This window comes from Limulus polyphemus, unplaced genomic scaffold (genome assembly GCF_000517525.1).
Source record: "Limulus polyphemus unplaced genomic scaffold, Limulus_polyphemus-2.1.2 Scaffold819, whole genome shotgun sequence".
Lineage (NCBI taxonomy): Eukaryota > Metazoa > Arthropoda > Merostomata > Xiphosura > Limulidae > Limulus > Limulus polyphemus.
Genome location: NW_013666429.1, coordinates 69,285 through 87,700, shown reverse-complemented (window position 1 = coordinate 87,700; position 18,416 = coordinate 69,285). Strand labels below are relative to the sequence as shown.

The window sequence follows — 18,416 nt, the reverse complement described above, 5'->3', positions numbered from 1 at the left end:
CAGCCCCTTATTGGAAGAAATTTAATCTCAATACAGACCCCCCCCCCCCATTCACATTGTACTAATGAAATCCTCCTGAAAGTAACAAGCAAAAGCTCCAAAAAATTAGACAGTGAAATGACTTGCTTAATGTTAGCAAAACCTGTTTGCTTATGCAGTGATAATTTTTTAAAATATTTCTAGAGAAAATAAATATAGTAAGCAAATAAAATTGAGGCTTAATTAAAGAAACATTTTTAGAGGTTTCTAAGGTTGTGATATATTAATGAACGTTTTGATTTTATTCAATAATACCGTTCATTCTTTTTTAAACTATTCAGTTTTCAAACTTACAATAAATTTTCACCTGTGAAAGTACAAATTTCAGGTTTTTTATGGTATTGGTGAATTTAAACAATGTTTTTTCTTATGTATTAATCTTCTTCTTTTTAAATAATATTTTAAATTAGACTGATGGTGAAGACGAACTGAAAAAACGACAGCTTATGGAGTTAGCCATCATCAGAGGCACCTACAGAGACAGTGGAACAAAAACTACAAGTAAGTAGACCTTTCAATGTGTAACATTAACAGTAAATACTATTGCACCGCTTCGTAGTGAAAAATGCTTTATTTTAACAAAACTACATAAATGTCGTACGAATATAAATATATTTTAACTTCTAGAATTTTTACTTCCTTCTTTCAGATTTCTTTATTCCAAGGTAAAGAAATCGGTCTATTTTTCCAGAACTTTCTAACACAACTACAATTATATTTTACTTTATGCAATGATACAATTGAACCAATGATGTTTTTTAAGTAATGGTGTGATAAAATTGTTACCTTTTGTTTTTCAAAATTATTCTTACAATTATAATAATACTCGTACATAATAATAATAATACATATATATATATATATATATATATACTCAGTTTTTGTCAGTCTACTGTTTAAATCCGCGTGCACTTCATTTCAAATGAGGTAAAAAATAAAATAAAAGGCAGATGTAAATATAATTATGTAGACATTTTGTACAACAGTATATTAAAAGCTTATTAAAGTTTTTAATAAAGGTCTGACGTTAGGTCGTAGAATAATATTCAGTTTCTTTATTGATAGCATTAACTATTAAGTACGGTAAAGTTTAGTCCTAACTAAACTAAAGCAGAAAAACTTACACAAGTTACCATGATAATTTATCTTTTTATCGAATTTTGGGTCGTAATTAATAAAGGCTCAACTAATGTTAGGCCTAAGACAAGTGCACTTGTAGATTTCTGTGTCTGCGATTAGAATTCGTTTGTATTATTCTAGAAATTCTATATTTAAAGTACTGTTACAATAATGATACTAATTTAACCGCAAATGTTTTGTGTGTCTGTTATATGTATATGTATAGATCTTTGTATAGCTGTTAACTGATAATGAAAAATGTCTAAATCTGATAGAAATACGAAAAAAAAATCAGCAGTTTCCTGGTAATTATAATTAATTGCATAAATTAATTACAAGAAGTACAGGTTGCAAGATTACCTCGACTACAATGTTTTTGCGTTTTAGTCTAGATGTGCGACCGAAATATATTAGCATCACATTTTATTTATATAGCAATGTATAAAGTTTATTTTATTGATATTTGTCTTTCTTTTTCTTTCTTTAAAAAGGCAACAAACTCGGTTTGTATCATTATCTAGAATCTGAAGCTCTGCCTGTCTTGGCGCCACCTTTGACTTTGAGTCCTCATCTGCGGACAGCTGCACCTATAGGAGCCCCTCTAATCCTCTCGCATCGACTTCCACTGCCCACAAGTGCAGCTCTAATCAACGGCAGTATTCCTCCACCATTGATCAACCCTCAAGAGGCGGGCCTAGTTTATAATTATACTCCATACACGGACTATCAGTATACAACCCTCACCTCTCCGCCACTTACAGAGTACCATACATCTGTTGCGGGTGGGTTGTTTGGGCGATAAGGAGTATCCACTGTAGCTTCGTTTTGTTATTGTTTGAGTTTGGTAGATCACTGACAAAGTAGCCTAAACATCGTTGGCACACATGGAGTCTTTAGGCCAGTGTTGAGAGTAAATTGAACTTAACAAGAGGTTTCACCAACATTATGTTTTATGGGGTTAGTAAAGGTTTCCCTACAAAATCATTGGTGAAAGCAAATTTTCAGTCTCTGGAGGCTGAAATTTAATCCTTTGGTGGATTTGAAATTGTCTAAAACCTCAATTCCATATTTTGTAGCCTTTTTTGTACTCTCTTGAAGCCTTATAACAACAAATGTCATCAACTTATAACCAAGGCTGTATAAGGAAAATTGATATTCATACAAAGTATTGTATAAATATCCAGTTCAAAGAATATAATTATTTTCACTGCAATATTACATAAATTTCACTATCTTTTTTGCTACTTTCAACGAAATTTGCTCTTGTAATTTTTGTATCGTAGTTCGTCTAAAAAGACTTGTATATTATATTACACTAGTGAAATAGATGCATATTCCATCAGCCTGTATGAACTGATCTTTATTTTCTTTTCTTGTACATGTCCTTAGAAAGTTGGTTACAGTAAGTTTACTCAACATCTGGCTAACTCCATGTCCTGTCTCATTATCACATTCAAATTTCACTACACTTATATATGAGTGCATTATAAAAAAAGGGCATTGAAGATTTCTTTTATTATTATTTTGTTTGTTTTCATGGTTATGGTTTGGCAGGGACTTTTGTGACTAGTGAGTGTACAATCGCCAGTCAATTATGTTTCTTCTATGTTCAAACATGAGGTTTGTTTATGTGACTTGTACATTTAGTAGACTGTGAATATAAATATTTATGATAATTATGTTGGGTTATGGGACCAAGAGTTTTGTAAATGAGGCTTAATTTATATATATATGTGTGTGTGTGTATGTATGTATACGTGTAGCTGTCTTATGTTTTCAAAAGTGAATAATGATTGAATTCTTATCGAAGTTGCAAACCTGTAAGTTGATGCAATTTGAGATATACTTGTTAATATAAGATTAAGAGTTGTGCATTTAAAAAATGAGATCATAATTAACCTTATGAGGTAAGCAAAATGTTAAACATTGGTATACTAGAAACAACAAAGTAAAATTTTCCAAAATTATCTGAAAAACAAAATAAGTTTAATTTATTTTTTTTCAGTTAAGAAAATGTGACTTATCCAAAATACATCAAAATCCAAATTGATTTTGTTTAAAATCTTCAAAATTATTGAATGATTTGATTTCTTTTTAATTTATTTCCTGTTTGGTTTAGTTAAAAATTATAATATTTGTAGACTAAATATACTATATATTAATTATCATAACGCTTATTATAACTACTTTATAATTGAGGTTTCCATCTTTTGTGGTATCTTGTATTTCACTGAGTTAATTGTTATATAAGCATTATCAATACTGGTTCTCAGGATTATTGTATTTAAAGAGTAGATAATATAAATTTTTGATATAAGGTTAGCTTAAAACCAAATCAGATTTTTGGTACATAGGAATTAAATATTTCTGTTCAGATTTATTGTTAAAAAGAAATTTACTTAACAGTAACTTTCAGCAGAAAAAAAAATTGTAAAAACATTGTTTTTTTTTATAAATAAGTGGAATTTTCAGCTGGTAATTGAAAAATGCACTTATGGGTAAGTATGTTGTTTCTTAAAGTTGTATGTGAAAGTCTTGTTTGTGATATTGTTCATCTTTTTTGTTTTATAATGTTAAAACATTTTTGGAAATTGTCAAAGTTTCTGTGTGTAATTTCTATTAATATTTTCCCGATTTCAAAGTGGGATTTATTTCTGACATTTCCTCCATGGTATATTTTTTCATAGTGTATTTTACATTAGTTCTGTTTATTTTCTAACAATAATAAATTGTAAAATTGCAGAAAACCATACAAGGTGCTGAGTATGCAATCTTGCAGTGAGTTCCCACAAAAAAATCAGTTGTTTCATTATTGATGGATTTTGTCCTTTGTAATATGTGTCACATAATTAATCATTTTCATATGATGTACTGTAGTTAGTGTTTAAAATATCAATTCAAATGATGGTTATGTTTTGTTGTGTCATTTATTTCTCCTAAGATATCTTATTTTTGTACTATTGATATGTTTAGTTAAGTTATGAACAATAGGTTCTGTTATTTATGAGTGGGACCATAAAACATTTTATTAAACTTCCAAACCTGAAAATAGTTGTAAAATGAACATGGATTTATTTGCACAAAAGTTTTGAATTAAAGAATCTGGGGATGGTAAGTGTTTTTAGAAGTATAGATTAAAAATGTAAATTTTGATGCTTAAAAAAAAAGGTCGGTTTACTTACTTTCCATTGTTGCTGCTTTTTTACTAAATGTTATCCTCATGTTCAGATGCTGGTGCAACTGATAAAGAGAAGAAACATGTGGGGGTAAGAGCTCACCCTTACAGTAGAACAGGAATACTTTCCTAGAATATCACCAAGGTTGGTTGGTTGTACCAATTACCTGGACATTTTCTCTTTCCATGGCTTGTTGCTTTCTAGAGAAAAATCATATTTAAATTATTTATCAACTTCTAATTTATGATGCTTCTCATTTTAGATGGCCTAGGTTACGTTTTTTTCCTCCATTAATTGTTAAACTGAAAAATATATGACACTTTCAGATTAACACGTATACCTGAGTTAAAATTATGAAGAAAGTCTCAAATAATTTTTTTAACTCTTGAAGATTATTATTTCTAAATTATATATTTTTTGTTCATCTCCATAGTAGATTATGTGAAATCAAAACCCAGTTGCAATAATTTTTTTTTATGAACAAAATTTTTATTCTAGATCTTGCATATGAAGCATAACAAAAAAAAAAAAAAAACTTTCATATTTAATAGTCTACGTAAACACAGTTATAACAAACTTTTTCATGTTACTTCTATTTGATCAAGTTCATGACAAAGGTGAGAGAAGCTATTAAAGAGAAATAAGAATACCATCGGATTGCAATATTGAATAATGTTTTAGTTAGTTAAAACATTCTATTGAAATTCTAATCTGCACTTAGTATAGACTGCTAAAAACAGAAAAGTTGTTTATGTTTTAGAGTAACATTATATACTTTAGTTTCTTTTTTTCAACTTTCCGAATTCCTTCATTTCAGTTCCAGCCCAATTTTAATTCAACCCATTTCTGTACTGATGCATAAAGAAATCTTGCATAATTATAAATTTATTCAAATCCATTGTTACTAGTAATATCTATTTTCATTGTACTAAAGGTATGGCATTTTCTGCTGTAACAAGATATTGCTTGTAGGTTCTGATGTGCAGATGGTCCGTGCAGTACAATATAATTAATTAACACCAGAAATGTAAGACTTGATGTACAGTTGGTATGAATATATATTGCTCAGTAGTGGCCAAATATCTTGCTCAGTGTTTCTTTTCTGTGTATTTTTGTTGTTACTGGGCAAAATGCAAAGGGATTTGATTTGTAAATTTTGTTAAGTGGTTATAACTTGCTAGTATGAAGTGTTTATATTACCCTTTGCATTTTGTCTGTTACATTGATGGTTTTGTACATAAAGTATATCATTCTGTCTATTTAAATATATATTATTACATATTGTGGTTTGTTCAAAATTGCAAATAAATTTCCAAAGAAAGTTCTTGACAAGCAAATTGATTTATTGCTGTATTTTTTTTCTATTAGCGTATTAGCGCGCGTGCGTGCACGCACGCACACACACATACACTTACCGTATTTTTCGGAATATAAGACGCACTGGTGTATAAGACTCACCCTTATTTTGAAAACAAAGTTTTGGGGGAAAAAAGCTACAGTCGCATTTGAAAGATTTTTATTGAACAAAAATTCAATTTGATACTTTAAAAATTAGTATATATTGTTCTAAACACAAAGGAGCTCAAAACATCAAAATAGAAAAATACCGTAAATCAAAAAAAGGTTTACTGTTATTTAGTTTGGTTCAAACCTACAAAATCTTCATTTAAATTACAGTGAAAGTTTTTTTATTATTTAGAGAGCATTATAAATAGTTATGTTTTTAAAAGAAAAAAAACTACTATTGTTATAAATAACACATTCAATTGAACTAAACTATGCATGCCTATTTAAATATATTTACACATGGCTTGTGTATAGGACGCAAGCAGATTTTGATATCAAATTTTGGGGTAAAAAAGTACGTCTTATACACCAAAAAATACAGTAGTTGATATTTCAAAGTAACAACATTTAGGATCTTTTCTTTGGTCCTTTGACAAATGAAGATTAATAATTTACACTGCTTATTTTGCATTATATTTTGCAAAAACAAAAAAAAACTGTTACTTGAAAAGAAACTTTACAACGAATTTCTTACTTAAGTAATAAGTATAAAATCTATTGAACAAAAATACGTGGTTAAGCCTTGTAAAATTAGAATACTGTGTGACAAATCTCTGCTAAATACTGCATGTTCTGATTTCTTCTGTATGCAAAGAAGTTTAACAATAATAGGTGTCATTTCTAATCATCGTACAATAAAATGCCTGTATTGCTTTACAAGCGAGCACTTCTGGACTTCAGTTTGCTTCGCATACAGAAGGGGCTAAAAATCTGATGTATTAAAAAAGTGTTTTATACTAAATGTTTTGTTGTTGTTTTATACCATTACTAATCTTTCTTGTCCTCTGACCAATAACAATGAGATTATACGTTTTCTTTGCTATCCTTATCGATAACGTTAACTGAAAAGAAACTTCATTTGTTTATGTCTTAAGTTTAATGAGACTACTAACCTTTATTTTTCTTCTCTGGTCATTTTTTAACCTAGCTTCAACTCACCATCAACGTTGAGAATAACCTAGGCTCTCTGTATAAAGTTCACCAGAAAAATCGGCAAGAAGTTTAAATAAACGAAGTGTGTAGACCTCCAGTTCTTCTTTTTGGCTATCCAACTAACGCTGTGACAGTTTCTTCTTATGTATACCAGTTCTGAACTCTTGACATTTCTTTTGGTAACTTGTTTTTCTTTGAAAGGTTTTATTAACACGCTAATAGAATTTCTTTTCCTTTACTATGATTATACTTCATTTCCTTTATTCTGTTTTTATCATAATATTTTTCTTGCTAATTTAATTAGTAGTTTGATAGAATTTGCTTAGTTATAAGCATTCTAATTTGCTCAATTTCTTCTGTAAATCTAAAAAAAAAAAGTTGAAGTTAGTGAATTGTTGATTTTTGTCTGGAGTTGTATTCAATGCCTTTTTTTTTTAGAGATCGTGATGGTAATCCTAGACTAAAATATGAAATTTTGTATATAGCTGCAAGTTGTGATTTATTGTGAATTTCATACAAATTGTTCACATTAACCACAAGTAACAAATTTTATACGAGTATTAAAACTCTGGACATCATATCATATTTTAACAATGTTCATATTACTCAGGTTTTTTGTTCCTTTTTTATTCACAAAATAAAATATTGATAACATCAGTTTATACGTGATGTAATATTCAAGGAAGGAATATAAGTTGGAAATCCTTGTATCTAATTTAATATAGTAGTTTGTTCATATTAACTTGTAGTTTCTTCATTAAAACACAACCAAGATTACTTGATTCATACTGGTGACAATTACCTTTTTTATAACATTTTGCGTAAAAGGGAAAAACTCTGCAGATAATTTCTATAGTACAGTTTATTTTCAATTAATAAACATAGGCTCTAGTTTACTTGTTGTATTAGCATGTATATTACTCATTAATGGACAAATATCTTACTCAAGGTTTATTTTCTGTATGTGTTTTTGATTTTACAAAGTAAAATGTAAAGGACCTGACCTGTAAATTTTAAATGATTATAACTTGCTTATACGATGTTTTAATATTATCCCTTTGAATTTTTTCTATTACACTGATAATTTTATACACAGCAGTATACCAACCTGTTTATTTAAAAGTCTAACATTTTAATTCAAAAGACCAGAAGAAAAACAAACAGAAACAGTATCATTTGAAAAAAAAAATCTCCATAACATAACACTTCTCTATTATTCTATCTACCTCGTTTAGTACTAAATTAACATTATGCATTGAACGATGTACACGATAAAGCTAATTTTGGCTCATAGATTTTCGATCTTGTAGACTAATATAAATTACACCTTTCTTGAGAGTATTTTATATATAATCTATAATTGTAATACTTTGCCTAAAATGGGATATCATATGGTTTAGGTTGTTTATACTCATTCTTTTTTTTTTTCTATTTGTCATCCTTTTCACCTTAAAACTTAGGTTAACTCTACTGAAATACCTACAGCCAAAAATATTATATAAAATGTGTTATTGAAAATGTTTAAAACACCTTTTGCATATCCTTTTGATTGTGTTACATCGGAACCTTGAAATGAGTGAAAATAAAACTGTCACTAGAGGCTGAAAATGACAGACGTGCCTTGTTGCCAGTTATAACCAAGGCCGATTGGCATAAGGCCCTGCATCAAGAAGGCTTCTCGATGGTGAGGGGATATCTTTATATCATAAAGGCCAATGTGCAGCCACTCAAGTTTTGCAACCTTATTCTTATAGGCTACTGTTCAACCATCACTTGTCTGCTTTGTTAGAGAGAGCGGAGTAGCAGGAGTTTTGAACAGTAAGTAGTTAATGTATTTCCTACAAACAATAATACATTAATAAATAGTGCTCAAACAGGTACCCATGGAGGCAACAGAGCTTGTGTACTCAACAGAAGACCACGACTAACCACCAGGAGAAAAATTGGGAAACTGTGAACTAAACACCGACTTGTAAATGATGTACGCGAAAAAAAGTGCACTAGGGTCCATTAGTCTCACATTTTGATAGATTAATGCAATATCAGGAGGATCAGAGGATGCAAGTACTATCTGGAAAAAGCTCTCTGTATCTTGTAACATTATGCTCTTTCATAAGACAAAACTCTCGGACCTCGAGGAGTTCATTTTCACTGGTTTTAACTTCACATAACATGTTGATCTTGAAGTTCGGATGGGCATTTCAGTTCAACACAACAGCAATGTCTGCTATGAACATTATGACAATTCTTAGTAGAACAGTTACACTTGAAAGCTAAAAAACAATCTGATAATTCACCCGAAGCTAACTACACACATCTGAATCACCAACGTGTACATAGAAGGAAGTACAGCACATCATGCTGGAGACTGAATGTTCCTGCATGACTTGTTTTGACATGCTACTCCTAGGTACCTAGCAATAGGAGACTTCATTGCCAGACACTCCACTCGAGATGCAGATGAAAACACTAACAACAAGGGTTTACATTCTGCTCTCCACTGTATAGCTATCAACCTTATACTGCTGAACTTGCATGAACCATTAAGAATTACTGTATAGAACTTGCTTTTGCTAACCCCAACTTAAGTGTCATCTCTACATGGCATAGGGATATAAAGTCAATAGTGATTACCCATGTATGAGGTGAACATGAAGACTGGAAGACATGGTGGTATAAAACAATCTCGAAGCTCATACAAGCTATTTGGCAGTGCTTGTACCCTCGTATGTTTTTTCACCAGTGATCAAAGTCAAGGCAACAACTTCTACATAAAGAAAATCCTATATTGGTGGAACCATGGTACTGATGAATCCTAAAAAGCATGCAGTCAAGCCCAGGCTGAATTCATGCATTAATGGCATGACCAAACACTGGTAGAGTAGGCAAGGGTTGCCCAGAATAGTCTCTGCTCTCTACAGGTGGTCAGTTTTCAAAGCACAAAACATTAAGCTGAATTAACTGTGCAGTAAAGCCAATATAGCAAGCACTTCATCCTAGCACTTCAAGTTTATGGCTGGCATAGGAAGAAAAACATATAGGTCAGTACCCTACACCACACTGATGAAAAGACCTTCATGTACATTAACCAATGTGACCATGATGAGAAGTAATTGAGGTTTAAGGTACAGCAGTCCTTATCCAAGTTTATTCTTTAAGGAGTTTGGACAAATTTGCATGTTGAAGACAGTATTAGAGTATCAACATAGCTGGGCAACAGGAGAATCTCTGAAATATGGAATGATTCCTTTATCAAATCCTTACCCAAACACTTAAAAGATCAAGCTCATCTTAAAGGCAATCTAATCATTCTTCTACAAAATGTTATTGGCAAGAACCCAGAAAAGACTGTAGCTAGAAGGGTTTTCTATCAATTTGAACCAATGCTATTCCAATCACTACGTGGCTATTATGGTGGAAGATATACTTGATCAGCGTTGCTCAGTTCACATGAGAAAGTTAAGAAGCTGGTCAAAACACTTTAGATCTGGAAGATTCCTACAGTAGAGCCCAGCTGCCCATTATTGATGACAAATTGCTGAATTACATTCAATACTGGTCTACCTCTAGAATTACCACTCTTGTCAGTCCTCTTAATCATTTACACCATGAATCTAGTCCACTTTGACAGTCCAATCAGATGACATATGCTAATCTTTGCTGTTGATATTCTGGTTTACAGAAGCGGCTATATCACAGCTAAAATTGAAAACAAGATGGGAATCATCCCTAAGTGGGGTGAGCAAATTGTGCAATGACACAAGAATGTTCTCAATTTCTCCAAAGCCACAGCTATGTTTTGCATACTAGACAACAGACATGCTGATGAGGACAAACCGTCACCATCCTTTATGGCACTGCCATCCATTTGGTAGATACACTGAAGTACCTAGGAGTAACCTTTGACAGACAACTGCACCAGCCATGTTAACATTATGATAACCAGAGCTATCAAATGAATCAAGGCATTGAAATAAAGCTAAATATCATAATCTAATTTTGCTCTATTAGTCTTGTCCAGTCAATCCTATAATGGGCACTATTGATGATCAGTATAAGTGCTATAAAGCTATATAATATTGGAAATATACAGCCATCTGCTTAAGACTGGTCAAGGCTTCCCAAAAAGTATCCATTTACTCGTGGAATGATTGCTTAAATAATAAACTCTATATTTCAGTTGGGGCAGATGGAATATTCTTAGTTGAACTTTGCCTATTATTTCTAAGTTCATTTAATTCCTATTTTATAATGCCCGGTTAGAATTTTTCTTACAAGATTTTGTTTGCAGTTCCTCTCATTATGTCCATTTAAGCTGCTGTTGAAATACTTATTGTCCTTTAATTCTGAATACTTGATATCTAACTAATCTTTTGAGTTCTTCTAGATTTCTATCGGGAGTTAATGTATTCACACTACTTGATCTGATGATCCAGTAATTCTAGGATGTTATTTTTAGTTTCTCAGCAATTTTAAAGATATACATCTACTTTGCTTAAGCCCAACTCACATGTCATCTATGAATTGATCACATGCCATTGAACCCATCGATTCACACAGTGTCTTAATAAAATAACTGAGCAAACCTCCCCATACCTTCAGCAAGTTCAGCTAAGGTCACATCCTTCCTCTTTACTCTGCTTCTATACTTTGTTTTAGAAACTCACTTCTGATGTGAGACTACAAATCTATTTGATAAGGTAGCTATCACTGCTTTATAGCTGTTTTGGCTGTCTGTTGGAAGGTTACTTAATGTTTATAAAGCTGGTATTTCTAAATTACCAGCATGATGAATGCTTGCTGTTAATCATTCCGTCCAATTACTTAGTAAATTATTTCAAACTGCATCTGATAAGCTTCTCCCATGGCATATTTCTATCATTGGTTTCTCAATTCGATAGTGTTAGTGGACTGGCCTGTTAAATTACATAACTTCATGAGATAGTGGTGTAGCTGGAGTAGTCCAAGAAAGTCTAGCAGTTACAGACAGCACAATAATAGTAGTAACAAGTGTAGACCAGATGGGTTCTCTTTTTCCATGTGATAAAGTTAATGATGTTTGGAGCTATAACCTTAAATAAATGTAGAAAGAGAGAGCTGTGGCTAGCTTGATCCAGTTAAAATTCCAGATGATTTATCCTAGTGTGGATGTCATTTTGTATTTTTTCACTTCATTGATAGCTTGTTCTCCCCTTTTTTACTTCGCTGATGTCATTTTGCACTTCCCTTGTTGTTGTTGTTGCCCTTTTGTTTTTATTTGATTTTGTTATTATGACCCTCCTGTACATCTTGTATGGTTTCTTCAGTCTTGTCTTTAGTCAAATTGAGTCTTGTTTGTAATTCTTTCATTAATCGCATGTCTCATTCTTTTACTTTTTTTCTTAAATTTTCATCTTTTTATTCTTGATATTCTTTTCATTTCCTGTCTTTCTTTTGAACATCTTTTCACTGTTTCATCATTATAAACATTTTTTTTATTTTGCTTCATGCACCAGTCGGGGTCTTGAAGTTCAATCTTGATTTTTTTACACTAAAATAATCCAATTCTGACACAGGTGTTGTAATGGTTTCTATTGTTGTGCATGTTCTTTTGGATTACTTGGTAAAAATAACAGTGTCAAGTCCATTTGATGAAAATGAAATAATTCTATTTCTGTTTGATAATTAGCTTAAGTTCATGGTAAATACTAATACAATAATTTCACTTACTCGCTAATTTTCTCATATGCAAAGTACTTCTATCTCTTATTACACTTTTAAAATACGAATTCAGTGATCACTGCACCGAACTCAGAATATAAACATCGTAAAATAATATCTAAATACTTTAGATTCGACGCACTTTAATAGACTCATTTCCTATAACTCGAAGAGTGCTCTAGTAATTAGGCCACGCACATCACATTACTTCAAACTCCACTTTGGCCAAACAATAATACAAATGTCTAAGTTAAAAACATAGCCTACAAAGGTATGAACTCAGGGCTGCTTTGGTGAGACTTTTGAAAAAGTAAAAACTTGGTGCGCAATAAATTGCTGCGAGTGCTGAATGTGGTTGCTTTTTAGGAAGGGTTTTGGAAGATGTTCATCCAAAATTTTTTATTCAATGATGCAATCTGGCGCATTTTCTAAGTCAGTGTGATGGTGAATTTGACATGGAACCAGCCGGTCAACTAACCACAAAACGTTATAGAAAAATGTTAATTTATTTTTTAACGTGTGAGCATGAGAACAAACTCAGATGCATGAGTCGCACGCTCACTGGGTGAGTAGTGACAGCAGTGTGATATAAAATTTAAGATGTAGCATTCCACAAGGTCATGAAATGTTATGTTATGCGTACAGGCTTACAGACTTTAACCCTACAGGTGTTATCTCTTTGCACTAGCTTGAGGGTTTTTACATATTCATGACTAGCACTACCATTTTGTGATATATTCTTTGGTTCATGCAAATCTGAATATACTCACTTGTAGATGATATGTATTGTTCAAATGTTCCTCGTAAACAACCATATTGCTGCAATCATAACTACTCTTGATAGCTTGGTCAGAGATCTAACCTTCTTATAACTTACATTGGTAACTTGACTATCCATTTTCTCAAACCCATTGAGGTTTTTATTGCGTGGAAGACAAATAATGCATGATACTGAGGGTGGTGTGTACACATATACCACCTCAAAATTACGTCAGTAAAATAAATCCATCTTGATGGTTTAGTTAGAGTTTCATCTTTTTGAAAAAACAAACAAACCAAAAAACACGTTATTACTAATTAATAATAAATTTTCATTCCAGTGATGGTCAATATTTGTCTTTATTTATAACATTGTTATATTAATACTTAAATTAATTACTAGGATATTATTCTACCTTAAATTTATTTTGATATTCCTTGGTTTAAATTAATATAAAACAACGTAGAGTTTCATGTCTCAACAACGCTTTAACTTTAAATCCTGAATTGTTGTATATCAGTAGTTGTGCAAAATGATTTTCTGAAGAATAATTTATACAAACATAATAGCATATAACAAATATATTTATACACTAAATCTCTATTATGTGTCTGATATTTGAGTTTATAGAAAATGAAAGAACAAAAATTAATTATTAATATCAGATGAGGCAAATATATGAAAAATTAAGATATTGGATAGTGACAACATGCAAAAATCTGCATACTTCTCTCTTAGTCTCAGAAAAGTTCCCAGATTAAGAAGTGTTTGAAACAAACACGAATATGTACATGTCTATTTATGTATTACCCCGTGCAAAAATCCATCATATTTTCTCTTTTAACTTGTTTTCAATTACATACATTTTAGAAACGGTTTCGTAGGTTTTACCCAAGAAGCACTAATACTTGGAAATATAGTTAAGAATATAGAAAATAGCATACTTTGTCAAATTATGTTACTTTAGATCATGTTAATCATTTAAAAACATCATGGAAGAGATATTTAGATTATTACTTTTCAATTTAAAATAATAAGTATGAAGTAAAGAAAAAAAAATGTACGAAATTTTAAATAACTTAGAAAATATACAAATCACATTTGAGGTGAGTGAGAAAAATTTACTCTTTCTTGGTATTTTAGTTAAAGAAAACGAGAATTTATTACAGATATTTATCATAAACCTACAAATTCACATAAATACTTATATTTCTTTTAGCTACAACCCAAAATATTGTAAATTAAATAAACTAGTAAGTTAACCCCAAATAATTTATACTTTAGTATCAGAAGAAAAAACTGTTATAGAAAAGTAAGATTCAAATCAAAACCTTTTTTTAAAGAATGTTATTGTCAGATAAAGTAATTTAAAGAGAATTCAATATAGTTGAAAGTTAAATATAATACTAAAGAAATAAAAAGGAAGAAGAAGAAACTATTATCCCTTTTTTATATACAGGTATGGTTGATATGTTAGTTTGATATAAATACATTACAAAACTGGAGAAGATGGTGGATACAAAACTAAAGGAAGTATTCAAGAATTTTAAAGTAATTTTATCAGGGAAACAGAAAAATCTATATAAGTTATTTACAACAGAGAAATATAAATGGAATGAATAGGATATATTTCCATGAAATATAGTAAAATGGTACTTATGCCATAAAGGATGTATACAAAATAAGTATATCCCAGATTCAACAAGAGGATATTTTATGTAAATTCCATTTTTGATTGTAATCCAAAATATATATGTATCAGAGATATGTATTATAATCATTAAATTTTGATATTATTGGAATTTTAAATTAGAATTTTTTTTATTTGTGTTTATTTCATTAAATAATCAATCTATATATATATATGAATTTTTATTTATCACATTTAACCAGATATTATACAACTTGTGATTTTCAATTGATTCAATATACTTTAAATCATTTTTCAAAATTTACAAAAGGTTAAAATGTTTTCATTTGTTATGATTCTGTACATTTAAAATATTTTACTATCTTATAGCCTGAATTTTATTTCTGAATATTAATGATTCCAGGGTGAAGAACAATCAAACCTTCGGGAACCGGTTCTAAGTACTGTGTAATTTTGATAAACTTTACAATTGGAAAGGGAGAATAAAACAAATCTTTTCATGGAAAATTCTGAAAGTTGTTTTGTCAATTATAATATCCACATGAAGAGAAATTTGACTTGTTAAAAAAAAACTTATTCTTACATATAGCTCAGTAGGTCAAATAATCACACGGCAACTTGTGGCATTAGAAGCATTACATGTATATTAATATGTATTAAACTTCCTGTATTGTCAAATGCATAGGATGTGTTTACACTGTTGGCAAGAAAAGTTTTAATGTTACGTATAGCTTTTTTAAAGTTTGACTTTTTATCCATTTAATACATGTATATACAGTATATAACTTTTCTTCAATCTTTGAAGTCCTGAGCAGAAATATCTATGCCCGTGATTTTAGGCCTTTGTGAACAAAATCCATTGCACTTGTGAACATCAGCATCACAGTATTCTCGTGCTAACCAACCTTATATGGTCAGTCGCCATTCGCAATCTGGACACAGGTATCAAACTCCGCTTTTTGTAATTAATCAAGTAGATAAATACTTATTTGAGCTTTCAGAGAAGTGTCGTTAAACTAACAACCATAGGAACAAACAGCATTGTCACAAGCACCTCACCAAAAATTCAATAACGCCCTATATTTGTAGGTGCTCAATTTTATTCATCGAGCTTGTTCTATATTGAGTACTGCTATTCTCGTTAACCCTTCCTGACATATCGTGCTTCTTGTTGATGTTTTAATAAGTTAAAATTTAGGATATATATCTCAGCGGTGGCCATAATTACCGGAGTTGTCAAAAACACAAAACATGCTGTGCAAATGCCTAGATAAGAAGACTAGAACTATTTGGAACACAACATTTCGTTTGGGAATCATAGTGATATGCCACTAGTATACTTTTTCTGGAACCGTGGTACTTTTAGAAGAGCTCATTTGTTAAAGACGCCAGATTCACAAGCTCTAGGATTACAAATAGTTGAACAATTAAGCCCACGTCATGCAAACAGTTTATAAACGGTTGTTATTATTACGTCCTAACAGGAGTAACACATTGCAATTTTTTTTTTAAACCCATGATCCATGTTTAACTCATGAACATGATGCTTCACTTCTGATTAAATTTGGGCTAAATGCTCTATTTTAATGCCAGAAATATTGTACTCTCTTTTGCATCCTCAAATTATTTATGATAAATTGAGTATTTCTACTGTAATTTAAATAAAAGCTGCCATTTTAGTGAGGTCATATACCTCATGTTGTAATATTTTAAACTTTGCATTGACACATTTTAAATTTTTAACCTTAAGGCACAGAAGAAAAATAAACTGAAAAGATTCATGATTCTCTTTAATTTGAAAGACTTCAGATACTTTGGGGTATAAGGCTATATCATGTGTTTCTATCTTATTGTACTATTATATTAAACATTCTGTTTTCTGAATATGTGCAAGTTTCACATAATACATGGTAAAGGAAACCGTTAAGTTGATCTTGATTAAGGTTATCTTTGCTTCTTTGTTGTTTTTTCAATTAGATAACACCAGTTACCATCCAAAGAGAACACTGCTTAATACGACACGTTGTATAAGGATGTTGACAGCAGTGTCTTTCAACGGTTATGTGATATCTAGAGATTATAGCCCCACCTATGTTATAATGAGAATGACCATTCATGTGGGTAGCGCATGTAACCCTGGATGAATGGTTAAAAAGAGAAGAGACAGTAAAAAAGATCGTCCAGTACACAGCAAGTACACACACTGTGTTTGTGTTTCTTCATAATAATAAAAATTTGGCATTTTGTTTCGCACTTCGTGTTCAGTCTCATTATTTCATTCTACGTTGATTCAGTCAGTACGAAATTTACTACTACTCCGTAACTGATATCTTGATCGAATCTCCAGTTATCTCTAAAGTTAATCCAGTTTCACTTGGATATGCCACAATACATAATTTTTGGATGATAGCAGAATTATCTAATATAACACTTTCAGTATGTCCACATAATGAAGACATAAGCTTATAGAAAATTAACAAAATGGTTACCATCACGTGGGACAGTCTTTTTAGATTTAGCTTTGAATCATTAGAGAAGAAAGTCCAAATCATTCATCATTTAATGTTTTCAGTAAAGAGGGCATATAGTCTCTGGACCATTGTACACTTTACAATATATATAGTGCAGGGTCGGTCATTTTACAAAAATATAAGCTTATACACAATTGTAAACACCACTCATTGTTTCTGATTTGTTGAATCTTGTCCTCGACGTTTACTTAATTCAAACCCTTTGCTTTCTATGGATTTTATTATTTGAAATTCAAATCCAACTCGACTTTCATACTGAATATCAACAAAACCTAAAACGTTCTAATTTATTTTTACACCAATTGACAGGTCATTTTCATATTCAACACTAACATAATGGAAACTTTGGCTCATTTGGTCAACCTCACTAACGTTTTTTGTTATATCCGTTATGATTGAAAATAATGATACTTGTTTTATTTCGCTCACAACAGCACTTTTAATACTTCTAGACAAAACATCTATAACTTTATTTTAGGCTGTAAGATTAAAGTATTTTATTGTGTTGCCTGGTAATTGTATGATCTCTTAAACATTGGATTTTATCAGTTAAAAATTGCCTCACTACGTCTTCCAAACTTTGTCTTCAAAAGTTCAATTTGTTATGATATCTGCTTCATTTTGTGCACTTACAATATATGCAACTTTGTGTTTGATATAATTTCGTGTGATTGTACTTTTCTTGTCAAAGACTTTCATTTATATATTCTTATTAGTTCATGCTGGTTAAAATTGTAATTTGAAATGCTCACCATATAGTCAGCATCATTTACGATACATTGAATCTAGTTTTGGTAAAATTTGGTTGTGTATTTGTAATAATGTTCTGGGAATCACCTGTCATCCTGTTCTTTATCTTTGGGGAAAGGTCATTTGGGTTTCCATGGTATGTACTTCAGGAACAGTAATTTTAATTGGGAAGCTAGCTCTAGCACTTGGAT

The 18,416-nt window shown here is 30.9% G+C and overlaps 1 protein-coding gene across 4 annotated transcripts in view; it reads left to right on the top strand.

The window, feature by feature from the left end:
* The window catches only part of LOC106460707 (protein held out wings-like), a 44,704-nt gene extending 27,621 nt beyond the window's left edge, over positions 1 to 17,083 (top strand). Inside the window, exons 5-9 of one of the 4 annotated variants that reach the window (XR_002610826.1) lie at positions 450 to 540; positions 1,650 to 1,940; positions 4,387 to 4,478; positions 6,829 to 7,012; positions 16,922 to 17,083. Coding sequence is in view for 2 of the 4 variants with exons in the window: in XM_013920441.2 (XP_013775895.2) it covers positions 450 to 540; positions 1,650 to 1,940; positions 4,387 to 4,466 (462 nt within the window). In the remaining 2 variants the exon portion in view is untranslated. Of the gene's footprint in view, positions 1 to 449; positions 541 to 1,649; positions 1,941 to 4,386; positions 4,479 to 6,828; positions 7,314 to 15,347; positions 15,426 to 16,921 lie in introns of those variants that run through there. The other 3 variants (XR_002610827.1, XM_022387487.1, XM_013920441.2) reach the window with 3 other exon arrangements.
* Positions 17,084 to 18,416: the final 1,333 nt, after the last annotated feature.